Raw genomic sequence first — 24,747 nt, 5'->3', positions numbered from 1 at the left:
GGATGGACGGAGAGGAAAGGCCACCGGTACCCATACCGTCATGGCTACCTCGAGATACCTCTACGCCAATATATTTTATTTGCAGGCTTGGAAACGACTCTCGAATAGCTGTTCAGAGGCTTAAGAAAAGCGGCTTGGTGAAGGGGAATGTGATAAAGGACATCAAGGGAGGATTGTGGGAGTGGTCGAGAAGAGTCGACAAAACGTTCCCGCTATATTAATACTAACTGCCCAAGTACTTACTTTTTGCATCTCACCCTATAAATGGATATTATATTATGGTGAAGCTATTTCCATATATTTTTGATACCCACTCGACGCGCAAGTACTTACGTAGTTATTGTATTGTAATATTATCGATGTGAGAATTGGCTTTAATTAGCTTCGCTTTGTGGTGTTTTGGCGGTGTTGTGGTTCACTGTCATACTCGCTGTGCCAAGCCGGCCACGCTTTGAGCCGACAGCTTCGACTTCCCTTTTCCTCCTTAAAACCTTCACACTTTTCCGTAGCAGGCTGCAGACTTCCCAAGGTGTCCTCACCTTTCCCTATTTTATTATGACCGCCAACATGACGTCCTCTCCACTTTCATCACCATCGCAAATCTTCAACATGGACTACCAAGATGCTCTCGCCCTTCTCGTTACCATTCGCGATATGGCAATCGTTCAATTCCACCGGATACCGGGTTCTGCCATCTTGACCCGGTACATCAAGATGTCGTACCAGCATGATCCGGCACGATCCGTGATTGAGCTTTGCCTGGTTATTTTTGCGATACAGTATCTGTTGGCGCCGAAATACTCGACCCAAAAGAAGAATTTTGTTAAGCTTCGGCCTGATGTATGTTGAAAATGGTATCATTGGAAGGGTTATTGGAGTGCTGGTGCTCACACGACTCGGGTTCTCTAGGAAGTTGATGAATTAATCGAGGATTGGACGCCGGAACCACTAGTCGCCCCTCTTACAGAGTTCGAGCAGGAACAGATCGACAAGACGCCTGTTATTGCAGGGTATTTAGCCATTCATTGGGTTTTATCGTGTATGTGCTTGAATTGCTGACATTGGGCATTGGACATTAGACCTACCGGCACAAAAGTTAAACTCACCAACGGACGAACCGTCACCAATCTGGCTTCTACCAACTTCTTCAATCTTGCAAACCAACCTGCCCTAGCCGAATCTGCTATTACTACTCTTCGAACTTATGGTGTCGGCCCCTGTGGACCCCCTGGATTTTACGGTACCCAAGATGTGCATGTGGACTGCGAACAGGATATTGCTGAGTTTATCGGATCCGAGGCTTGCATTATATACGCTCAAGCATTCAGTACCATCAGTGCCGTGATTCCAGCTTTTGCGAAGCGAGGGGATATCATTGTTGTCGATGAAAAGGTTAACTTTGCTACCCAAAAGGCTTTGCAACTTAGCAGAAGTACAATTAGATGGTATAAGCACAACGACATGGACGATCTCGAGAAGGTGTTGAAGAAAGTCGAGAGGGAGTTCAGAGGACGGGAGTTGACTCGAAGGTTTATCGTCACTGAGGCTTTGTTCGAAGATGGTGGCGATGTTGCCGATTTGGGCACAATTGTGAGTTATCCCTCAAAGAGCACAGCCAAGATATCCGTGCTAACTATTCACGTGGTTTCAGGTGAAACTCAAGTTCCAGTACAAGTACCGCCTTATCCTCGACGAAACAAACTCCTTCGGTGTTGTTGGTGAAACTGGTCGCGGCCTTACGGAATACTACAACTTACCTGCCACCGATGTCGATATGATTGTTGGTACCCTTGCCACTACGTTCGTTGGAGGTGGTGGTTTCTGCTGTGGATCCAAGGAAATTGTTCACCACCAACGTATCTCCGGTCTTGCCTATGTCTTCTCTGCCGCTTTACCTGCAATGCTTGCCACCACCGTTTCTGAGATTATTAAGATGCTCCGAGAGAACCCGGAGAATTTCATTACCCCACTCCGCGAGAATATCAAGACGTTCCATGCTGCTTTGGCTAAGACCGATACATTGACCATTACCTCTTCGCTCATCAACCCGACCATCTCTATTCAGTTGAATGGAAAACGAGAAATGAGCAATGATGAACAGGATCGGTTGGCTCAGGATGTTGTTGATGAGTGTCTTGCCAACGGAGTTCTAGTTACCAGAGTGAAGAGGATAGCTTTGCCAGCAGGCATGTCCAAGGGTCCAAAATGGTTCGGCTGGAATCCAGCCATGGTGGTTAAGGTTTATGTATCATCTGGATTTAGTAAGAAGGATTGTGAGAAAGCGGGAAGTGTAATCCGATCAGCCGTTACCAAAGTTGTCGGAAAGAAGAGGTAGTGGCTTTGTGGCATAGCGGGGAAAGGCGAGGCTTTGCCGGGGGGCACAAATTTGGAGTTTGGAAGCGGGACGGGCCTTTGGACTATTCGCGATTTGAGCTCTTCTTTTTTTTTTGGGAGATCATATGGCTTTGGAATCATAGCTTACCTACTTAGTCGCATGATTCTAGTATTTTAAGCATTTATAGAACGTCCTTATGCGGACGGATAGAAGTAATGATAATAATGATACTTGCTGATATGCCTGGTAACGTAAAACCAAGTACTTGTATATACTGCACACCATGGGCATGGACTTGTAGCAGTCCATCTACACAAGTGTCCATATATATATACATACCTGCGTCTGCTTAAACACTTCAGTGCCTAGGCCCAGGTGCTCCAGAAGCCGGCCTGAGGTATGTGCTGACGTCGCATCTAAGCTTATAAGCTATGTGCATATGCGTATTTGCCTGTGCTTATCAAGTACAAGTTGTGCTTACCAAGCTATGCATACCAATTCCCATGTGTACCAGGAACAATAGATTCGAATATCCCAATAGATATCTCCAAAATACGCATTCAAGCTGGTAACAGTCGCGGGGAGGACGCTTCCAATCACCCTCAATCCGTGTAACTCGGATAGTTTGCTGCATTCTATGTACATACCCCTGCGATACCGGCGGGGAGTTCTGTGCAAGGGTCTCTCCGAATCGAAACTTAGGAGCGGAAAGTTCAAAAGTGGAGGATCCGGCCGTTTGGCCCCACGTTTGTTGGTTGGTTCGTCTGCATTGGCCATAATTACCAGTATACTACGTATAAGCTATCCGCTATTGGTTATTTGAGGTCATAGGATATGATCCATTGGCCCTAGCTCGGGGGTCTCGGGGAGCTGGAGGCTAAAACGAAAGTTTTTTTCTCTTTCGACGAGTTCGAGTCATTGCATAATGAATTTCGTAGCACATTAATTTGTAGCGGTAGTACCAGACCATCGTTGCGAGAAATATAGATTCTGCGCAACCACGCTCGGGTTTTTAATTTTAACTGGTGCTATCATACATTTACATTTATCATTCTTGCTCGAAGTTGCAGGCTTCGAACTTTTAAATTTTAACTCGTCACAAGGTATATTATTCGGTTGTTCGATTGTTCGATTACCAAATTTGCAAACCGCTTACAACATTTCATTCGATTCGGTTCAAAGTTTGGCACTATATTGGATTGCGAACCAGTTGTATCGAATCCAAGTTCTTCGCCGGCCCACAGTCATTTTACGTCTTCAACCGTCCCTTTCCTTCCTTCCTTACTCGAGTATACACTCGCGGGCCGATTCCAGATCTGAGCAAGTAGGCATAATGGCTACCGTATGAATACGTCCTTCCCTTTCCTGTCCATTGCATTTCCTTCCATCTCATCGCGCAACACGGTTAAAAACTCTATATCAATATCTATACCTTATATAACTTAGCATCTGCATCAATTAAACGGCCAGATTGCTACGCTTTAAATGTTGATACATAGAAAGATTAATTCTAGAAGTTGAGAGGCCCAAACTAACATGCTAAATTCGATATCTGTATAACTAGTTCTACATTGAAAACAAGCATGTTGGAGACAAGACCAACTCTGAAGACTGGAGAAGTAAGTGTGCTTTCTTAGATTATATTCTACCTCCTTCTGTTTAAAGTCTAGTAATTCTATAAATTATAAAGGTTGGGGAAATTTACTAATCTAGATACTCGGTGTTTGGGTAAATAGTTCGAGGATGTACGTCTTCCGGAGCGATATCACAGGCCGAAAATCACTCCAAGTCCCTGTCCAAATGCCTGGATCGGGTGTATTTGCACTAGGCGGGGCGTAGGTGCTGACTGGTTCTTACTTCAAGACAATCCATTGACACCGCCGGATTTGCTACAACATGAGGTTCCTCAAGTACGTTATAATTAAATCTCAGAAGGGGGGGACGGCCCATTCTATGCAAGCCAAAGCAGCTAATGGTCTCACGAATGTTGTCAGACCCCAGCCTCGAAAACTACCGTTATACAAGGCCGCGAAGAGGCCGTCCAGATTCTCCACGGTAGAGACCCACAAAAGCGTCTTCTAGTAGTCGTCGGCCCGTGTTCCATTCATGACCCAGAGGCTGCTCTGGCCTACTGCGATCGTCTTCTCAAAGAGAAAGAGAAACATAAGAATGAGCTCCTCATTGTTATGCGTGCCTATCTCGAGAAGCCGCGAACAACAGTCGGCTGGAAGGGACTGATCAACGATCCGGATATCGATGGTAGTTTCCAAATTAACAAGGGATTGAGAATATCGAGAGACTTGTTCGTCAGATTGACAGAGAAAGGAATGCCGATTGCTTCTGAGATGCTGGATACCATCAGCCCACAATTTCTGGCCGACTTGTTGAGTGTCGGTGCTATTGGAGCCAGAACGACGGAGAGTCAGTTGCATAGAGAGTTGGCAAGTGGTTTGAGTTTCCCGGTCGGATTCAAGAATGGAACCGATGGAAGCTTGGACATTGCCATTGATGCTATTGGAGCGTATGTACCCGTTTTATAATTCGGTATATAGACTTCCTGGACTGGTGGATAATGCGCTAATTTCTATTACAGAGCGAGAGGAGAACATCACTTCCTTTCAGTCACAAAACCTGGCGTTGTAGCTATCGTCGGTACCACTGGGAATGAAGATTGCTTTGTAATCCTGAGAGGAGGTAAGACTGGAACCAACTACGATGCGAAGAGTATCGCTACGGTGAAGGAGAGATTGGCGAAAACCAATACACAAGGCAACTTGATGGTTGATTGCAGCCACGGTAAGATATGCATTATTGATTGATGGAGGAATGAATAAACTGTGCTAAATTAAAGAATAGGAAACTCTGAGAAGAACTTCAGGAATCAGCCCAAGGTTGCTAATGCTATTGCGGAGCAGTTGGCTGTCGGTGAGACTGCCATCGTGGGTGTTATGATTGAGAGCAATATCAACGAAGGTATCTACTTATATCTCTATGAGGATTCGATTCCACGACCAAGTTTTTGGTTTTATAAACGAGTATCGATATCATGAACAATCACTAACAGGAATTGATATATCAATAGGTAACCAGAAGGTACCTGCCGAAGGAAGATCGGGATTGAAGTATGGTGTGAGCATTACAGATAGCTGTTTGGGATGGGATGATACCGTGGCCGTCCTGGATGTTTTGGCGAACTCTGTCAAGGAGAGGAGAGAACTGCTCAGCAAACAGACGAACGGACAGTGATTTAGTCTATACCTTTCATGTTCTTTTTCAGCTTTTTTCCTTTCTTTCGATACAAAAAAGGGGTGCCAGATGTCGATATCAATATCGACATTCACACCAATCATCAAAATAGGTGCTCAGATAGATAGCATGATATAATTTAAAAAAAAGTATTGAAGCATTTCGAATATTTCATATAAGATACACTTAAATACAATATGATAGGCCCATCGGCACGACCAGCCAATCAGAAGCGCCGATTTGTAACTGGGTCGGCTAAAGTTGACCCCTCCAAGCCCAAAACCTGGCCGAGTGAATTTTGCAGGGCGAAAACAGTGTGGACTGACTTCATACCCAAAGAACGTCAACACCCAATTGGAAAGCCCACCTCCAGCAGAGATATCTCCCATCCCACTTCTACTTCGGCCTCCCCGTCGCCTTCCTCCAATCCAGGCTGCGGCCGACTCCCTTTCCGACCTCTTCGATCTCCGGCTTCCTTTCCTTGCCCTTACCGTCAGTCACAATGTTCTCGCGAAACTGCCTCCGTCAGGCCTCGCGGTTCTCGAAATCCCTTCCCATCCGACAGACCATACGGGTATATATACACCCACCCTGTGCTGCCCTCCGAGGGGCTATTGCCTCCGGATATCGATACATCGCAGCTCCAATTGGCTAACATTGGCTTTGTAGAGAAATGCCACCGATGCTTCGAAAGCCGGCTCTGAAGCTTCTCAGTCCGGTCTAACGGCGGCGGCATATGCTGCGACCGCTGCGGCTGTTGCTTCCTCGGGATGGTATTTCTATCAATACGGACCGACAGTACATGCCCTGTCACCGGCCGAAGAAGGGTACGATGCCAATTCTGAACTTTGACGACGTTACGATTGAAAACCGCGGAGTTGTGGCCGACATTGGCCGGATACCCGTGGTATATAAATTCTCATGTGCTAATATCGCTTCGGGTTCGATATAGTCTTCATCCTACCAAGTACCCATGGGCCCATACCGGTCTCCTTACCACATTCGATCATCAGGCGTGAGTATTCTCCCAGATCTTATCGTCTTCGCGACCAATTGCTAAATTTAACACCCTCGGCCAGTCTCCGCCGTGGCTTCCAAGTCTACCGTGAAGTCTGCGCTTCCTGCCACTCCCTCTCTCTTGTCCCATGGCGCACTCTCGTCGGTGTCTCCCACACTGTTGACGAAGCCAAGGCCATGGCTGAGGAATGCGAGTATGACGATGAACCAAACGACAATGGCGACATTGAAAAGCGCCCTGGTAAACTGTCGGACTACATTCCTGCACCTTATGCGAACGACGAGGCTGCCCGTGCTGCCAACCAGGGTGCCTTGCCACCAGATCTGAGCTTGATTGTTAAGGGTCGTCACGGCGGCTGCGATTACATCTTCTCGCTCTTGACCGGTTATCCAGATGAGCCCCCAGCCGGTGCACCCGTTCCAGACGGCTTGAACTTCAACCCCTACTTCCCTGGAACCGGTATGATACAATAATTCTCATTGGACTAATTGAATTATCGGGATTGTGCTAACGTGTTCCTTTTTTTTTTTTTTTGTCGTAGGTATCGCCATGGCCCGTGTCCTTTACGACGGCATTGTTGAGTACGATGATGGTACCCCGGCGACCACATCGCAGATGGCCAAGGACGTCGTTGAGTTCTTGAACTGGGCTGCTGAGCCAGAGATGGACGAGCGAAAGAAGATGGGAATGAAGGTTTTGGCTATCACGACCGTTATGTTGGCACTCAGCATCTGGGTTAAGAAGTACAAGTGGGCACCACTGAAGACCAGGAAGATTGTAAGTTCAACATCATGCGAGAATAATAGCATTTGGAATTGGATATTAATAGTACATGAAACAACAGGTCTACAGCCCACCAAAGGATCTCCATTAGACGGTTTTCGGGATTTCGATACTCTCTCGTTAGATGCGATCTCCAAAAGAAACATTGTGAATATTAGAAACTTCTTTGTCCCCGTTCCTCCTTTCATGGCTCCTCCTTTTTTAACTGTCATATACTTATATTAACAAGCCCGCCCTGTTCAAATCACACCTACTTTTTTTTCCTTTTTTCTTTTTTTGTTGAAATCAAAATAACCACTCTCCTGAGTAAAGGCATTGTGAATAGCACCTCCTACCCGCCGAAAGGAATTAAAAAAGCAAATCATACATACATGAACATACATACATGAACATAGGTACATGCAAACATGAGCACATGCGGATTACATAGGAAGGTACGGGATAGTCGGAACGGGTCAGTTTAGAATGACTCTACTTGTTCCTGTTGGATGTGATGTGACTAGCCTTTTCGCAATGTAAACATGATATGATATCGATGCAAGCCTCTCCTTCCATGTCTTGCCTGTCCTACGTCGGTTTTACAAGAATTGTCACGATAAACGACCCGACTTGTATAACTACTTCCTTCCTTCCTTAGGTACTCGAGACTAAATGCACAATGTCATCGACATGTAAAAAGAATTATCTTGACACGCCCTTGAAAACTAGCTTGAAGACTTCGATATTCCCCCACCTCTTCTTCCCTATCGGGACGACTGCTTGAGCTCCTATTAATTTCCAATAGCTAATAGCATGATCCATTTCCAAATGGATCACGTAAGTACTAGTTATAATTACAGTTCTAAGTTACTTAGGTAGCTTAGATCGAAAACTGTCGGCCCTTTTTTCCTACGCAAAGAGAGGGAGAGCTAGCTGGAGAGTCGGCCGGGCGAGCTCTTTTTCTTTCGTGTTTTTTTCTTCTTTTCTTTCTCGTTTCAGTGACCTTCCAACCGTTAACCTGCCGCCGCCCCAAGAAAAACGTTAAAAACAGGTGAAATCCATCCGTGAATTTTCCTGAACGGCGAGCCGGTTTACCCATTTTTTTTACCTCCCACATCAATCTATCTGATCGTCGATACCCTCTCTTCTACCTCGAGGATTGGCTTCTATCGGCTTCCTTTTTTTTCTGCTCATATTTCTAGCCTTTCGGCTTCTGACTGTCAGGATTTGCTATATCATTTCAACTTCACCTTTTCGATTCGGCTTTTATAATTTATATTTAATTACTTTAATTACTAGCTATAGCTTAGCCAGCTTAGCCCACTACCAACATACACGATGATGCCCGACGATTTCGCCATGACGGACACAGCGATGGCCGCCCCACAATCTTCACACTCCCACTCCACACAGGCTCCCAAATTAAAGCAGCCTTCCTACTTAATCGCCTATCTCCAAAAGTCCGAACTATTCTCAAATACAACGGATAACAGGAAGAACAAAGAAAACAGCAACAACGATACACCCAAGATTGTTTCAAAGTCCAACGGATCTAGTCTACACAGCAGTCGAGGTTCGCTACATGACCGTCACCACGAAGACGAAGACGAAGACGAGAAAGACGATGAAAACGAAGACGAGAAAGACCACTACGAAGAAATCACCGAATCAGCACGGTCTGCTAGGAATTCATTGCTAGTAGAACAATTCTGGGCGAATACGCAGTTACACCTAGCGCATGATTCCTCGGATGATGCGGCTGACGACGAAGAAGGACTTGAAGACGACGACGATGATGGTTACGATGATTTCGATTCGGATTCTTATCAGGACCCCGACGAATTGACGAATTTACCGTATAAATCACCGGCGGTATACCAGCTCCCCGGATCCGGGAATGGGAATAAGTTTAGAACGCTGGTGAGGAATGGACCTGTTGGAAGTGCAGAGGGCGAAGCTCAGAGGTTTGTGGTTATCAAGAGGAGGAGTTTTAGAGGTGCTGGACTGTATCCTGAGGAAATGGTTGATGTGGATGTGGAGATGGGTGGGTGTGTGGTTTTGGGAGATGAAGAAAATAATAATGATAATCGTAATCGTAATAATGTGAAAGGAGGGAAGGATGAGGATGGGGATGAAGATGAAGATGAAGATGAGAGATTGGAAGGGGAAGTTGAAGTAATGTGGTCTGAAGATGGAGAAGAGTTTTGGCTGGTTAGGGACCCGGCTGAGAACGGTGGGATTGGGAAGGAGACTAGTTGGGTTTCCAAGGAGTGGTTTATTCTGAGGAGGAAGATGATGGGGAAGGGCCAGGCTGGACGAGGAGGAGAAGGAGAGAAGCAGAGAGTTGAATTGAGGGTCCCGATGGAGACGGATTAACGCACGACAGCTATACGGCTGGTATCATACCGCCTGGGCCATGAAGAGGTTTTTGCGGGGGGCATACAAAAGTCGCATGAAAGATGTTTTCTTTCCAGTTCTTTCCTTCTTTGTTTTTCCTTCAATGGAGGAGTTTATGGGTTCTTCTGTTCGGGGTTCTCCCTTGTATAATGATCGGGATACGACGGGGTTCGACGGGTTTTTGGGTTGAAAAAATAGTAGTGATACCCCTTGTTATAACTAATGTAGTGTAGAATACAAATTTGTTTCCTTGAGGACGGAGGAGGAGGAGGAGGAGGAGGAGGAGGAGGAGGAGGAGGAACCAGGCAGACAGATTCGATTCAATCAATTGAAAATGGCATCGAATTTTATATCTATTCAAATACACCTAAACTCCAAAAGATCCGCTAAATAGACAATCATCATACAGAGGAGTCCTCCTTCCGTTCAGGGGAGCGTCTCTAACTCTATAAGGCCTTTTGAATGGCCATATTCCGGTTGATAAAGGCTCTCAAGGCCTGTAATCCGGAGGCAGCACCACCAGTAGAACTGCCTTCCCCACTAGCAGCCGAAGCCGCTTGAGTCGATGTATTACTAGCAGTCCCAAACCCAAAGGTCTGATCTCCCATCATTACCGCCACATTCTTCTGAAACCTATCCCTCTCAGCGATCTCCAACCTCTCCTTCTTCTTCCCCATCCCGCGTTTAGTTCCCAAACTCGTCATCTTCTTCGGCAGCCCTTCCTGTGCAATGTTTCCACTTCGAGTTCTCGCAATCGTAAAATTGACATCACTCAATCCAGGTATTCCAATCATCTTATTTCCAGCTGAAACACCATTTCTCTCTCCAGCTTCGCCGTCATAATCATCGCCATCATTACCACCTCCAAAGCCCTCGAAATCCGGTAATGCGTCCGCGAGACTCGATAACGAGGTAACGAGCTTCCCACGAGTTTTGGCCTCCTTCCCACGACCACGTTTTAGCTTCTTTTTAACCCCAGAGGAGTTCGTAAGACCCGTTGAGGCGACACGGTAGAGGAATGAAGTATGCTTTGCTTGTTGTTTCGCTCGTTTGGTAGGTTGGTAACTTCGGTTTAGGTCTACTGTTCCGGTTGTAATATCCGATGGAGTATCTGCGCCTTCAGAGAGGGAGACATCAGTGTTAGGTTTGGAGCGGGAGGCGATTTTGGCGCGGATTGATGTGCGTTTTTTGGTGGGTGCCTATTTGAAGTTTGGGGGGGTTTATGTTAGCTGTCGCTGACTATATTGACTGATTGATTGATTCTTGGATAGACGATTTCGTACCATGACGGATTAAGGTCCCCTTCTATCAGCGATAGAGTTAATATCTCGGTTCAAGAAGCCTCGAAGGTGTGATGCTATTGACAGAGCTGGTGGAGAAGAGATGGTGGGCTGGGTTGAAAAAAAGTCTGAGTACAAAATTTTGGCTCGGTTCCGAACCGCGAGAGTCGCTCCTCTAAAAATGGCCTGGTTCAGAATACCACAGGACCAACGCAGATAATGAAAGATTCCAGCGGTCACTAATTAATCCTTAACCCACTTAGCTTAGGGTTTACTGCAGAGAAAAGGTCTTATAAGGATCGTCAAAGATTTATTTTCACCACTTCGAGGAGTATTTTCCAACGGACGTTGAGGTGGATTATTGTAAATGTGATCTATGCATGCCAAGCTTACCACAGTCGGAGTCATCGTCTTGGGCTGACCGCGAGTGCACAAAGCCGGAACCAATCATCAGTCATCATACGTATCAACTACCCAGATAGGCGTGGCACAGGATCCAATTCTGTTTGCGCGCCTACGCTAGGACCTCAGGATTTCGATTGATGGGCTTTTAAATCTCATACTCCTGATCGATGATAGTATAATAAGCTGCCTATATAAGGATCCGGCTAGATTGTCAACGTTCCAACAGCTAACCCCGCATATACCTCTATAAATTTATAAATGATCACTCCACTTCGAACTTCTCTCGGCAGATTATATTATTATTTTTTCTAGAAAAGATTACTGAATTCAACAATTAGCGCTTGTTTGGTGCTTACGGATGTCAACATGGATTCTGAATCTGGATACCATGGATATACGACAACGGAAGATGCGCCTGGAGAGCCTTGTTTCCTCCCGGAAGATTTTAGAGATGGGCTTGCTCCTCGCGATTCGGATATCGTTATCCTCTTGATTGGACCGTCGGGAGCTGGGAAAACGTATGTACTCTATATCTATTTCAGTATTTTCTTTTGACGCCTTTGATATTTCCGAATCTTCTCTTTTAAAATTCTGTGGCATATAAGTATATGATATGACTTGTATCCTAATCGAGACTTTATGATACAGTGGGCTAATATTGATCATAAATATATATTATATACTCTGTAGTACTTTCATCTCGCATTGTACAGACAATCAAGACCTCACCAGCGTTAGGAGCACTAGCGCTTTCTTGCCTTCCTCCTTCTCCAAGGCAGATGAAAACAAGCCCACTAAATTTAAAAGCAAGAGCCTCCCATAACATAGTACCTAGTACTAAATTATATATATACAAGTAACTATGTCTATCATACTAACAATCGTAATCTTTCCCGTGCAGGCACCGATGACGTAAGAGTCTACCGCTGCGAACTCAACCTCTCCACCAATATCTACTTAATCGATACCCCAGGCTTCGGCCACGTAACTAGAAAGGACGCAGAAACCCTCCATGAGATCGCCGATTTTCTAGTAAAGGCGCATTGGTCCCTCCCCATCCACGGGATTTTCTATTTCCAGTCAATAACGGACAATGACTATACACTTAACACTGTGGAGTACATGGATGTTTTGAATAGTATGTGCGGAGATCAGGCATACAAGAATGCGACTCTCATCACTACGAAGTGGGAGGATCTTGAAAAGGCACCGTTGGCTCTGGTTCAAAGCCCTGAGGAGATCGAGAATAGTGGGAAAGTAAAGTATTGGAGAGAGATAATTGGTAAGAACGGTCAACATGAGTATTATCGTCACTCTAAAAATACGAAAAAGTCGGCTATGGAGCTGTTGGATCGGTTTAAGGATTTTCAACCAGAGAGTTCTAGACCTCCGGATCCGATACACCTCCAAGTGGAACTTACTTCCAATTTTACTGCGCTCCACGAAACACGTGCCGGTGCGGAACTTGATTTATTCTTCAAAAACAGTACTGCGAGGAATTATTTACAGATAGCAAGCTGGAAAGAGTCATTGGCGCGGAACCTGAGTCTAGAACAGGGCTTTTATCCGGAACTCTCGAGAGACATCGCGGCGGAAATAGAAATAATGCGGGATGAGATCCAACGATATCAAGAGGAACGGAGAGTTCTATCCAGAGAGTTTCAGACTTGGTTTTTAAGAAACTTGAGAAAAGAAATGATCCAAAGAGACTTGGACATTCTCCATGGCCAAAAGATTATTGAAGGACTCTACTACCGGTTCTCACTCTTAACAAATGAGGCTATTAGACAAGGCGGCCTGTCAGAAGCCACGATAGATGCTCTTCATAAATATTTGGACCGTCAGCCTATCACAAAGAGCATTTCGTACAATCCTTGCGAAGCACCGATTACTTTCCAAGAGTTTCAAACGGGAATGATGGAATGGGATTCCTTAACAATCTCTCAAGCTTCATCGTCCGGGCCCTGGCTGACCTCGAAAAGAGAACAATTCCGCAAAGACTTCGCCGACCCGCAAGACGAAACCAGGCTACAAGTAGCTACCCGTTCCGGTGACCGTAAGAGGGTCAAAGAATTGCTCCAAACCATCTCAAATCTCACTTATTCCTTAACTCGCGAAAATAGCAGAGGGTCCATCCCATTACATATCGCAGTGGAGACAGGAAATCGAGAAATGGTCGAAATAATTGTGTCCGCAATGACACAACAGAACATATACATCAAAGATAAATACGGCTATTCTGCACTTGCCCTCGCTATGGTCAACAGCCACTGGAGTATTGTGACCGAAATTACACCGGACCATCGTAATCCGTTCGGCTTCAGGATAGCGGATAAATTTGCCTTTAAGGAGCTACTACACTCACCGCCGGACATTTTGAAAAGATTTCTCGCTCTCAGCACAAATGATCCCGGGTTCTGGGGACTGAGGACCGAAGACGGAAATACCATCCTCCATATAGCAATGGACATAGATATGCCCCGTGCAAATCTCTGTTTTAATGTTATTGAATCCGCATCTGCAAAAGTACTCGACGAACTCCTCAATCATAACAATATATACGGCCTCACTGCGATGGCGCAAGCAGCTGCCAACGGAAGACGGGACAATATCCAAGAATTTGTACGGAGATTCAAATCTCGCGTTCGAATGCGAGATGTGGTCAACAAGGGATCTAGACATGGAACACCTTTCTTCCTGGCTGTCACTCGAGGTCATCTGGAATGTGCACAAACTCTGTTATACCTCCATCCGAACCAAAATCGACTGGAACTCTGCGGGTTAGACACAAAGAATTGGATCAAATTTTGCACCGGGGCGGTGACCGAAGTAACAAAGAGAGATAAACCAACCGAACGCCCAGTTAAAACGGTTGCATTAACTTTCGATTTATCCATAAATGTTCCCTCATACACTAAGACTGTAGTCGAAAAGTCTAGACGGTACCTACTAGAAAAACACCATACCAACCTTCTATCCGACCCAATCTTACTCTGCCAACTATCACAACATTACTTCAACAGCACCGAACGAATACCCCTCATCAAAGCCGGGCGTACAAAGGATTTGAAGGCACTGCTATCCATAGGCTGTATAGAAAACGGTATAACTCTCTATGCATTATACCTCTATGCATTGCGGAAGAGACACGGTTATTCGATAATACGCTGTGGTTCTTGCTCCTCGCGGATAGAAAGTAAATTCTACCATTGTATAATGTGTCCACTCGCCGACTTTTGCCAGGAATGCTACAGGAGTCGTCCTATATCTAACGGGGCTAGTTTAGCACAAGGGATATGTGCTAGAAGGCAGAATTGTAATTGTCTTCCGTATCACCCTTGGGTTGAGATCGATATGGCATCGTTTGCGTTCGATTTGGAGGTTGGGAAGATTAGAGATGGGTTGACGTTAAGAGGATTTCTTTTAGGTTTGAGGAGTCAAGAGTTTCCTTTCATACCTGAACCTTTGGATATTGAAGCGGTGGGCATGGGAATGTCGAATTCGCGAACTCAAAGTATGTCTTGAGTTCATGGGAACTTGGAATATCAAATAGAAGCATTCTCGTAAGTTAGTAGAAGAAAAGCATGGCTGCTGGTGGATTATACCGAAGGCGTGTTCTAAATCCAGTTCATAGTAATAGTCAATCCTGTAACCAACATCACGATAATCAAAACCTCAAAGTCTGTTGTCCTCTCCCCAACCCTCCCCTCGAGCTCCCTCGCGCCCTCCCACTTCGAGCCCCTCTCCCCCCACTAGAGCCCCCAGCACCACCAGCACCACCACTTTCCTCCTCAAATTCATAAGCGAAAACCACCCTCCCCTTCCCACCATCCTCCAATCCATCCTCCAAAATCTTCCTACTCCTCTCCCACTCAACCCCAAACCTCCCACTATTAATCTTACAAGCATGCAACTCCCCCACAACCCTCCTCCCGGCCGTCTCTTCATTCGCCACAAGATTCAAAAAATGTTCAAAAGCCGACGTTGTACTCTCCAGTATCTTATCCGGAGTATCGACTCTTCGGCCGTAGTACACTGATGTGAACATACAAGCGATCCAGTGGGTTTTCCGATCCGTAGGCTGAGGTGGGATTAAAAGCGTGGTACCCAACAGTGAAGAAGGGTTTGAGACGTTGATACAGTGGTTATGATAGATTCTGTAGGCTGCTGGGTACTATATATTTTCACATTATGCAGGATACGACTATATTAGCCCATCTGGGGGGATCTGGATTGTAGAAGATGTATATATAACCATACCAACTGCTTAAAAGCAAGTGCAATACCAGCACCCCATGATCCTTGACAATTACATGCATCTAATATATCTCAAACGTTAACGTGTTCATGATAATCCGAGAAACTATTCAAGATAGGCCGAAATATATATAATGACTTACGAATGAGCACTGAATTCGTCGGTGCAGCGAATATGTCCCCGTGTACCATAATTACACCACCACCACCACTAGGTAGATTTTCTCCTGTACTAATAGGCTCTACAGCCTCCAGATCCTCCAGCGTCGTTGAAGTTGCTGGAATTGGAGCCTCATTTTCAGCAGCATCTCTCTTCTCGTCGGACATCATGGGTGGTCTTGTTGTAGATCTTGCGTTGTCTGGCTCTAGATTTAGAGATTCTTGTAGTATGTTTGCTTAGAGTTCTTGGTATAGCCGGGGGGTTCTATAGCTAGGTCGGACCGATATAATTATATATCGATGATAGATACTGATGGAAGGATCTGATTTGGCCTGGCCGAGCAACTTGACGTTACCATGACTCATGATTATGGGGAAGGTTGATTAGCGGGAGGTCTAGATCTACGGCTGAATTCTGAAGGATCATATCCATTATACTCACAGATTATAGTAAAATTATATGGCAAACGAATACGACCGACAGCTAGATATCCGACGAAGCGAGGGTCTGCACCTGCATGGCTCCGCAGCAGAATGCAGGAAACTCCTGCAACCAGGCAGGTGAGGCCGGTCATTGGTTGTTGTGATTACCAATCTTAAATCTCGTATGCATATACTGCGGTGACGAATGGCGGTCTATAAACTTAGCACAAGCAAGAGAGCAACCACGCGAGGCCATGGCTATGATGGCCACGTTAAAACCGGTATGTGATAGGTACCTAGTATGTGTGCAGATTGTCGAATCTAAATCTGACAATCATAATTCAATTTATAGTTCAAGTCTATTATCGCATATCCCCCTCCGCACCATTTCATCACCTCATCCCTCAAAGCACTACTATAGCCATGACGACAGTTGAGGAAGCATTGGCTCTGACTTTACCAAAAATACTACACCGATATGCATATGGGGCCCGCTACAGTGCAAGCTCGCAGAAGGATTTCATCGATAGAAATTTTATCTACCACTGGAGAGACTTCGAACTAGATGTGATACAGTCGTTAGAAAAATCAGACTTGACCGGCGAGCTTAACTTCGCCGATCCTCCAGAGGGCGAATTAATCCTCGTTGGTACCGAAAATGGTCTTACAGGGCGCTTCCGGCTTCCAGGAAAACGTTGGGGCTCTCCTTGGGAGAGCCTTTACCATCTCGACTGATAACCAGATAAATCGCCTTCGTTTTGGAGACTCTTATGTTGTATCCAACGATGACGGCGATGAAGCTGACGTTCTGGTTATGATGCACCCCCTCTCTGAATCCGACGGCATCACTTGTCGGGTCGTTGGAGAGATGAAACCTTTTTGGACTGAGCCAGATATTAAATTCGCGAAGCCATCGCGGATACCTGAAACGGATGACCCGGTAGCCGACGCCATGGGAAGGGCCTCCCTAGGCTTAGACTGTTTAGAACCGATCCTCGGTATTATGCCCTTTAACACCCGCAATTATGTACAATCGGAAACTATCTATTAACCTATAATATCACATTTGCTTAGGCCAGTTAACGCGATACATGGTTCACAGAAACGTGAAATACGGTTTCTTCTCAACTTACGAACACACCATATTCGTGAAACGCGCAGGTCGTGCAAGATTCGAAATTACGGACCCCATTATATTCAGCAATACCAACCCTACGATTCGTCAATGTTTCTTTCATATGGGTATACTCGGAGCGAGCGATGATTACTTGTATATCGATCGTGACCCCGAGAGAACCCTCCAGGTGGTACGTCTTTGCATTACTTTAAATTTGCTTGTTAAAGATCCAGATACTAACTCTCCTCTAACGGCAGTTAAGATCAGGGAAGTACGATGGTGAAGAGGGTAAAGAAGAAGATATTTCCTCCAGCTCTCGAAACCTTCGCAGGAAGAAGAGAGATGCCACTGAGGATGAAGACGATGACGTTGACGAAGAAAGGATTGAAGCTGGCCCTAGCAAAAAACCACGGACGAGGGCGGCTACCATGGGGCCCTCGGAAATAGGTACCTTAACGACAGACAGGGCCAATCCTAGAAAGGCTTTTCTTCCCAAGGAGTTGGAGGTCGAGGCTGAAAGCAGCTTCCCTGCATTTGACTTGAATATTAAGACAGCATTTCGAAATAACAGGAAGGACCGATCAGGAAAAACACCTCAGAATCAAGCCCTGGAGAAGGCGGACTTAGTTACGGAGCCACCGTCCTCTCTGAAAGAACAACCCTCGGAAACATATCAAGTTAAAGACGTCACCATACATTCAGTTTTCTTCGGTAAGGGTGGGATATCCAAGCACCTGTTCCAAATACAGAATGCCGTACAGCGGAACCCCGACAAAAAGAAACGGGTCTTCATTGGACTTTTCAACGGCACCGAATGTATTGCCAAGTACTTCCCAGCGGAAGATGTCGAAAGGTGCTTATAGACAAGCCTCCATCGTCGCTAGCGCTTTTGTGTACGCTTAAAGCTTAAACATATATACAGATATACTGATGAACGAAACAACTATCGATACCTTCCGTTCTCTCGACACTTCCCTAAAATGCTAGCTTTCGGAGATGTAATAGTTTCTGCAGAGCTAGGGCGGGGTCACATCATCATTCTTACCAAGGAGAAAGGAATCCCATTGGATTATCATATGATAGAGACAATGTCACAGGAAGAAAGAGATTTAATTCGCCAGGAAGTAATATCGGCCGTCTCAGTTTTGCGTTCAATTGGTGCTAGACACGGAGATCCGGCACCATGGAATATCCTGTGGGACAGAGGCAGCGAAAAAGTAGTGATGCTTGATTTCGAGAACATGCGGAAGGAATATAAGGGGGTACCTGCGGATGTAGGGGAGGTTGATAGAATACTAGGGTCAAAGTCGACGTTATGATCCGAAAGGGCTATTACACGGGTGAAAATGTTAGATGTGTAGAACCCGCTTCGATGTCAAACATCGTCAACTTAAACCCTTTAATATTGATTAAAGATTAAATACCCAAAAAGAGGGCTCATGCCATTTCTGTTCATTGACGTCTACTATCCATTGAGCATAATGCATCATTTTGTAGAAGCACCGATCGCTGACCCAAAGAGAAATAAAAAACCAAAAACCATGACGAATCATCAAACCCAAAAAAAAACCAAAAGAGAAGACCAGTATCATACAACCATAGGCAGCCCGGTCTATAATACTACCTATTTATGTGGTATGCCTTGCAATCAATCATAAGCGCGGGTGAACAAGAATCCTGAAAAACTATAACCAAAACCCAAAGCCAAGACCAATCATTATCATTCAGTTGTGATAGCCAAACGTTTATTCAGAGCTAGAATCATTTGCTCCATCGACGTCTTGTGATTGAGAGCCTCGGAATGACTTTGTAGCTTTGTTGAACCCGCGTTTGAACTTCCCGAATCCTATGTTCTTACCCGCTTGCTAGGCGGGGTCTGAAACAATAACGGAGGCGTCCTGGAAAAGATCGATCATACAGCTAGATGACCAAGCTTGTGTAGGACACTATTTATTCTTATTAGTATTTCCGCTTTTATATGGCTTCAGCAAGCCCTTTACGGGGGGGGGGGATATACTTACAGAATCTCCGCAGAATTCGCCGTTCTTCTGGGTCAGCTCCGTCAAACCCGCCCATGGAGTCTCACTGATCATTTTCTTGCACAACTGAATGCGACGATGGATTTGTTGGAAGGTCTCAATCTTCTCAGGGAGGGTCTTCTTTCTAAGTAGGTCAAAGTGAAGGAAAGCTCGGAGGAAGAAACCAGTAGGCCAGAGCCACTCCGGGCCTTGATGGTAATTCCTACCCTTGGAAGTAAGAAAGTCCTCATTGTCATCCCAGTTGATATAGTAAGGACGATAATTACTATCAATAGGACTAATTTATTGTCAGTAGTAGCTCTTAGGTTTCGATAGAAATAAGACTTACTCAAGGGTCGCCATTCCAGTCGGGCCACGGATGGCGTCGTCAGCAATCTTCAGGGCACCGAGGGCGTGCTCCGGGTCAAATAGTTCAGGGGCAACTGTCATGGCGATTGGGAAGTTAGGTCGGAGCTGGTAGTCCTCGTATTCTTTACCAGTCTTGTACAAGTCCTTGTAGATACCACGGCGGTTGACGACAGCGGGGTTGACATCATACCAGCTATCGTCACCTGCATCTATCGGAACGTAATAGCACTTTTCGAAGCTTGACTTGAGTTTCTCTTGCCATTCCTCCCAAGTAACACTCTTGCTTCGAACGATATCGACACCATTCCATTTAAATTTGCCTTGTTTAGAGAGTTCGCCGACCCATCGTAGAGTACTGAAAAGTAGACCTGTAATTTCAATAGGCGCACCGTCTCGAGGAGTTCCAGGAACACCCTTGTTGCCAGCACGTTCACTTTCACCCATCTTGTCCATCCAGGTACCACAGTTCCACTGGTTTCCTCCGAAAATGATACCAGTCTTCCAATCGGTATGTATATCAATTTGGAACCCAGCTTCCTTCATCTGTGAATCCAAATTTGATCCAGCATTCGCTTCTCGGAAGCTCATGCCGCTAGCATGGCGCTGGAGACACTCGAAAACAATTTCTCCGATCGTGCTTTCCTTGCTAAACGCCCGCGGATCATCCAGGGGGAACCAAGTATCATCGAATGGAAGGAAACGGCGTTTGACCTTTTCGTCAAGGATAGATATTCCGTTTGGTGCTAGCTGGGTGTAGTCTTGAATATTTTGAAGGAAGAACCACACAGAATCGCGAGAGTTGTATCTTGGGTTTGTACCTGATGCCAACAAGTTGGGAATCATACCGTGCTTGACAACCGAAGCAAATGCCAAAATGTGTGCTTTGGCATCGTCGTAACGACCAGTAGCGAGGAGTAGACCGCGAAGTGAAATAAATATATCACGGCCCCAGCATCGCATATAGGAGCTCGAGAAGTGGGGCAAGCCGGCGGCCATGGATGGAGTTTGCTCGGAGGGGCTTAGTGAAGCGCTCTTCATAAACCCAGTCATCTGAATCGATACCAGTGCAAGAGATTTGACGAATTCGTGACCATTCTTGATATTCGGACTGAAAAGCTCGATAGCTCTGTCATAGGCGGCATCGTAAGCTGTCTGGATAACGAGAGCAAAGTATCGAGGAACCAAGAAGTTCGGTAATTTCTTGATATGGTCAAATCTTTCCTTTAGCCAGGCAGCGGGAGCACGAAGGCTGTCAAATCCTTGGTCAGCGAGAGTTTCAAGGCGGAATACGGTGTAATCCAATGCCCAGGTGCCGTTTCTCAAATGCTGACAAAGAGGGTGTCCTAGGTCGTTGTTTCGAATGATGTCCCTTAGGACTGACCACCAGCCTTGTAAACCTGCATAGACCAAAGGCCCTGAGCCGGGAATGTCATAAACGCCAATTTTGCCATCACTTTGATCGCGTTCTTCCGAGTCGCAACGATAAAGAATGAAGTTGAGGTCTGTTAGGCTAACGTTCTTGAAAGCCTCCGTAGCATCGGAGACCGCAAGTTTGTCAAGGTCAACCGACCGGTCAATCGTTGGGATCCAAGTTTTAAAGAGAGCGATCGAACCAGGCGGGAACTCGTCTGGAATAGTAACCACGGTGTTGTTACCTTCGTCCCGAATATTGGGTAGGGACAGGTTGACGACCTTGGAAGGAAGTCCCCTGATAAGGTTCGGATCGCTAAAGACGCTGGCGCGATCATCATCACCATTTGAGACTGTGAGCTTGACGCTCAATATTGTTTCTACCTTGGTATCAGTCAAATACACAGGGTTAAAATCGCCTCTATGAGAGCCTCCACTAAAAGCAGTATGGGCGATGAGGAAGTACCCTTCATGGGTTTGTGGATGAACTCTGTGGACGGTGATGTATTCTCCTTCATGATGCACATGTGTCTCATCATATCCCTTGTTTCCCATATCAGTATGAATGTTATTCAAGATTTTCTTGACCCAACCGATGCCGCCTTCTCGTAGAGCTACATCATCTGTGTTATAGACACGCTTCTCATTAACGACATCCAAAAGTTTGGGATTGATATCGTCGAAACCAATAACGCTGCCAGTCGCACACGCACACATAGATACCAAAGCACTAGTTGGAAGAGTATCCTCAGGAACGCGCTTCTGGGCCGGGGTTTCGTTGTCATGGGTGCAATCTGCGAAGAGGGCATGAATTGTGCTTGCTGTGATTCTGCGAGTTTCACCGTCCCCTTCGTTCTTGACGTGGTCCTGCTCAAAGCTTCCAACTGGCTTTCCGCCATGCTTGTGAACAAGCCTTGAGAGCTCCCCTGGTCCCCAAGCTTGCATGGCTTCTCTGATAAGCGAATTAATTCCAAGTCTTTGGATGAAGATATAATCCTTTGCCTCGCTACCGGAGAAGAGCTCAGCGGCAACGTAAAGATCAGACCTCTTGAGACGAGCAGCATCTAAAAGATACTCCGCTACATGGATGGGGGTGGAATGGCAATTATCGATACGGAAGCCATGGAACATCGTGGCCATAAGTTCGGTGTATTGCTTCATATGATCCCAGAGGTACGGGCTGTCCTGCGGACCTTTGCCATATCGTAGCTTGACACAATCACCCCACACGATAACTTCACGACGCAAATAAGCACGGCTGGTAGGACCAGCGAAATCAACCATTGGATCAGCATTCCAGATCCATCCGTTATTGGCCAAGGCGAGCTCTTTCTTTTCGAACTTGGAGGTTCTCTTGTTGGAGGGTAATCTCGTGAAGTATGTTTCGATGAGGGGGGATGCATCTGAAACTGGACCTTGCTTTGGGCCGTGGTCATCGATTCGAACATATTTAATACGGTTGAAAAGCTGTTCAAGAATCTCTTCGGTGTCTTCATCGTATTCTTTGTATAAAGGCAAGTTGATTTCGTCAAGGAACTTGGCAAGTTCCTTTCGGAGTTTAGCTTCTTGTTGTTCAAATTCATCCTCATTCGCTGAAGGTTCACCAAACAGTGCGTGAAGGAGACCAGCTGCAACCTCAGGGTCAATCTTTCTTCGGAACCTTTCACCAAATCTGTCATTTCCAACCAGACCATTTTCGGCGAGGTAGCGGGCCTGTTGCTGGAATGGCCAGCTGGGGTCAACATCGAGCGTCTTCCATTTCTTTGCGCCCCAGGCAAGGATACCTGCATCAGTATCGCGTTCGGTATCCGTAACATAGTATTCCCACAAGCGAGTAGCGCCGATACAGTGAGTCTTGATACCTTCCATGACTTCAAGCAAATCACTAGTAGTCTTCAAGTCTGTTGGCAATCCGAGCTTGCGAAGGTTTTTGCTAAAAGCCAGCAATGCAGTATCCAACTCGTAGGCAGGTTCAAGCCAAGGCGCCGTCTTGCAATTGTACCCTGCTTCGGGATGCTCCTCAAGCCAGAGGGTATTATTCGCGGTATGGTTCCAGACGACATCAGTAAGAGATAAGATCTTGTGCTTTTTCTCCATCGAAGTGACAATTTTAGAGACTGTCTGGATGCCATCATTGCCCTTCCCGAAGATTTCAGGGTCGAATTCAAGCTGGGAATAGATACTGTATGGTGAGTTTGATTCACCACGCCACATCATTGGGGTGAAATGGACCATATTGTACCCTCTATCACTGATACGGGCCAATTGAGGCTCCCAGTTCGATAGAGGTCCCATCCATTTCGAAACAGCCGAAATGAGAGCCAAACTATCGAGCTTCAATGGGCTGCCGTTGATGTTGAGGTTTGGAGAAACGCATATGTGATATATTGGCGTCCTGGTTTGGGCAGTACCGTCCCCGCTGGGCTTGGTCTTGGAGAGGGGATCCCATTCCGGTAATTTGGAGTAAGTGACGTAGTAGCCAAATGATCCAGCAATATGAATCGGAACATCAATCGTCAATGCTCGTGAGAAGTCTGGCGTGAGTCTACGCAACACACGGATAATTAGCTTAATGTCAATAAAATCACTCAATGGTGTAAAAAGCCTACTTGAACTCTCGGTAGTTTTCTCGGTGAAATTCCTTCCCCTTCTCAGGTATATTGAGCCAAAGGCTACCTTGTCTGGTGATGGATGAAGTACCCTCGATCTGGAATCGGAGGGTGTATGGCTCTACTGGAGGTGGGAGGCGAATATATGTGCCATTGACGTCTGGGACACCGGCATCGTCGAGGACGAGAAGATGGACCTTTTCTCCAGCCATTCGATCTGTCTGGCCCGCTTCAAGAGCCTGACGAAGGGCCTTGGGATGGATGATCGGAAATGCAAGTTCCGGAGAACGTCTTGTTGACAGCAGGATGTCAGACAGTAGTCCCAGTCCGAGAAGCTATTAACTTAGCTCTTGCTGGTTCAGAAGTTGCTTTTGAGGACTGAGGGGCTTTCACACCCGTGTCAGTTACAAAACACGAGTACTGCGAAACCTGAATTTGTTGCAGGATGGTGAATTCACTAAGGGTCAGTAACGGTTAAAGTTGTAGTCGTCTGGTAGGTTCCTAACGTCGTGAACTCTAGCGAATGGAATACTGTGTATGATAAGACGTGAAGTGAATGAGGATGGCAATGCTACAGAATGCAGAATTTTAAAGGAAAGGACTCGATAGATAGATTGATTGATTAATGGATAGAGAGCAATGCTGAGGAGAGAGAAAGAAACAGAGAAAGGAAGGAAGGAAGAGGGGAAAGAAGGCAGAGGAAAAAAAGAGGAGCTAAAGCGGGGAGAAATGCTACGACGTGTATTCGCTGCACGGCCAATGGGCCCGCATAACGTTGGAGGGGTTCTGTCCAGTATAATTGCCCAATATTCAATATGGGCCAATATACAGCCCAAATATGGTTGCGGGACGCGGACGATTAGTGTCTGGCTGATCTTTCAGGTACAAAACAGAATACTCAATTGCTCAATCAAAGGCTCCACGTTTTTAGCTTTCAACTCT

At 45.9% G+C, this 24,747-nt stretch overlaps 11 protein-coding genes across 11 annotated transcripts; 8 read left to right on the top strand and 3 right to left on the bottom strand.

Annotated features, from left to right (window-relative positions):
- Positions 1 to 567: 567 nt before the first annotated feature.
- Positions 568 to 2,335, top strand: AOL_s00054g761 (uncharacterized protein; the record flags this gene model as incomplete). Its single annotated transcript, XM_011122077.1, has 4 exons — positions 568 to 840; positions 910 to 1,010; positions 1,080 to 1,590; positions 1,652 to 2,335. The coding sequence occupies 4 exons, from the start codon at positions 568 to 570 to the stop codon at positions 2,333 to 2,335; spliced, it is 1,569 nt and encodes a 522-aa protein (XP_011120379.1).
- Positions 2,336 to 3,918: 1,583 nt separating this feature from the next.
- AOL_s00054g760 (uncharacterized protein) lies at positions 3,919 to 5,581 on the top strand (the record flags this gene model as incomplete). Its single annotated transcript, XM_011122076.1, has 6 exons — positions 3,919 to 3,954; positions 4,072 to 4,245; positions 4,330 to 4,856; positions 4,929 to 5,131; positions 5,192 to 5,308; positions 5,418 to 5,581. 6 exons carry the CDS (start codon positions 3,919 to 3,921, stop codon positions 5,579 to 5,581), a joined length of 1,221 nt encoding a protein of 406 aa, XP_011120378.1.
- Positions 5,582 to 6,083: 502 nt separating this feature from the next.
- On the top strand, positions 6,084 to 7,473 carry AOL_s00054g759 (uncharacterized protein; the record flags this gene model as incomplete). Its single annotated transcript, XM_011122075.1, has 6 exons — positions 6,084 to 6,155; positions 6,251 to 6,408; positions 6,534 to 6,596; positions 6,661 to 7,058; positions 7,141 to 7,376; positions 7,444 to 7,473. 6 exons carry the CDS (start codon positions 6,084 to 6,086, stop codon positions 7,471 to 7,473), a joined length of 957 nt encoding a protein of 318 aa, XP_011120377.1.
- Positions 7,474 to 8,699: 1,226 nt separating this feature from the next.
- Positions 8,700 to 9,737, top strand: AOL_s00054g758 (uncharacterized protein; the record flags this gene model as incomplete). Its single annotated transcript, XM_011122074.1, has 1 exon — positions 8,700 to 9,737. One exon carries the CDS (start codon positions 8,700 to 8,702, stop codon positions 9,735 to 9,737), a length of 1,038 nt encoding a protein of 345 aa, XP_011120376.1.
- Positions 9,738 to 10,204: 467 nt separating this feature from the next.
- AOL_s00054g757 (uncharacterized protein) lies at positions 10,205 to 11,044 on the bottom strand (the record flags this gene model as incomplete). The annotated part of the gene is made up of 2 exons (XM_011122073.1): positions 10,205 to 10,957; positions 11,042 to 11,044. 2 exons carry the CDS (start codon positions 11,042 to 11,044, stop codon positions 10,205 to 10,207), a joined length of 756 nt encoding a protein of 251 aa, XP_011120375.1.
- Positions 11,045 to 11,809: 765 nt separating this feature from the next.
- Positions 11,810 to 14,968, top strand: AOL_s00054g756 (uncharacterized protein; the record flags this gene model as incomplete). Its single annotated transcript, XM_011122072.1, has 2 exons — positions 11,810 to 11,961; positions 12,301 to 14,968. 2 exons carry the CDS (start codon positions 11,810 to 11,812, stop codon positions 14,966 to 14,968), a joined length of 2,820 nt encoding a protein of 939 aa, XP_011120374.1.
- Positions 14,969 to 15,110: 142 nt separating this feature from the next.
- AOL_s00054g755 (uncharacterized protein) lies at positions 15,111 to 16,027 on the bottom strand (the record flags this gene model as incomplete). Its single annotated transcript, XM_011122071.1, has 3 exons — positions 15,111 to 15,617; positions 15,704 to 15,762; positions 15,844 to 16,027. The coding sequence occupies 3 exons, from the start codon at positions 16,025 to 16,027 to the stop codon at positions 15,111 to 15,113; spliced, it is 750 nt and encodes a 249-aa protein (XP_011120373.1).
- Positions 16,028 to 16,319: 292 nt separating this feature from the next.
- AOL_s00054g754 (uncharacterized protein) lies at positions 16,320 to 16,571 on the top strand (the record flags this gene model as incomplete). Its single annotated transcript, XM_011122070.1, has 2 exons — positions 16,320 to 16,420; positions 16,508 to 16,571. The coding sequence occupies 2 exons, from the start codon at positions 16,320 to 16,322 to the stop codon at positions 16,569 to 16,571; spliced, it is 165 nt and encodes a 54-aa protein (XP_011120372.1).
- Positions 16,572 to 16,940: 369 nt separating this feature from the next.
- On the top strand, positions 16,941 to 18,262 carry AOL_s00054g753 (uncharacterized protein; the record flags this gene model as incomplete). The annotated part of the gene is made up of 3 exons (XM_011122069.1): positions 16,941 to 17,280; positions 17,357 to 17,589; positions 17,657 to 18,262. The coding sequence occupies 3 exons, from the start codon at positions 16,941 to 16,943 to the stop codon at positions 18,260 to 18,262; spliced, it is 1,179 nt and encodes a 392-aa protein (XP_011120371.1).
- Positions 18,263 to 18,379: 117 nt separating this feature from the next.
- AOL_s00054g752 (uncharacterized protein) lies at positions 18,380 to 18,718 on the top strand (the record flags this gene model as incomplete). The annotated part of the gene is made up of 1 exon (XM_011122068.1): positions 18,380 to 18,718. The coding sequence occupies one exon, from the start codon at positions 18,380 to 18,382 to the stop codon at positions 18,716 to 18,718; it is 339 nt and encodes a 112-aa protein (XP_011120370.1).
- A 546-nt stretch (positions 18,719 to 19,264) lies between these two features.
- AOL_s00054g751 (uncharacterized protein) lies at positions 19,265 to 24,017 on the bottom strand (the record flags this gene model as incomplete). The annotated part of the gene is made up of 4 exons (XM_011122067.1): positions 19,265 to 19,345; positions 19,421 to 19,715; positions 19,767 to 23,741; positions 23,806 to 24,017. 4 exons carry the CDS (start codon positions 24,015 to 24,017, stop codon positions 19,265 to 19,267), a joined length of 4,563 nt encoding a protein of 1,520 aa, XP_011120369.1.
- Positions 24,018 to 24,747: the final 730 nt, after the last annotated feature.

The sequence above is a fragment of the Orbilia oligospora genome (assembly GCF_000225545.1).
Source record: "Orbilia oligospora ATCC 24927 unplaced genomic scaffold scaffold00054, whole genome shotgun sequence".
Taxonomy (NCBI): domain Eukaryota; kingdom Fungi; phylum Ascomycota; class Orbiliomycetes; order Orbiliales; family Orbiliaceae; genus Orbilia; species Orbilia oligospora.
The sequence above is the reverse complement of the archived record's forward strand: the minus strand, read 5'-3'. Positions and strand labels throughout refer to the sequence as shown.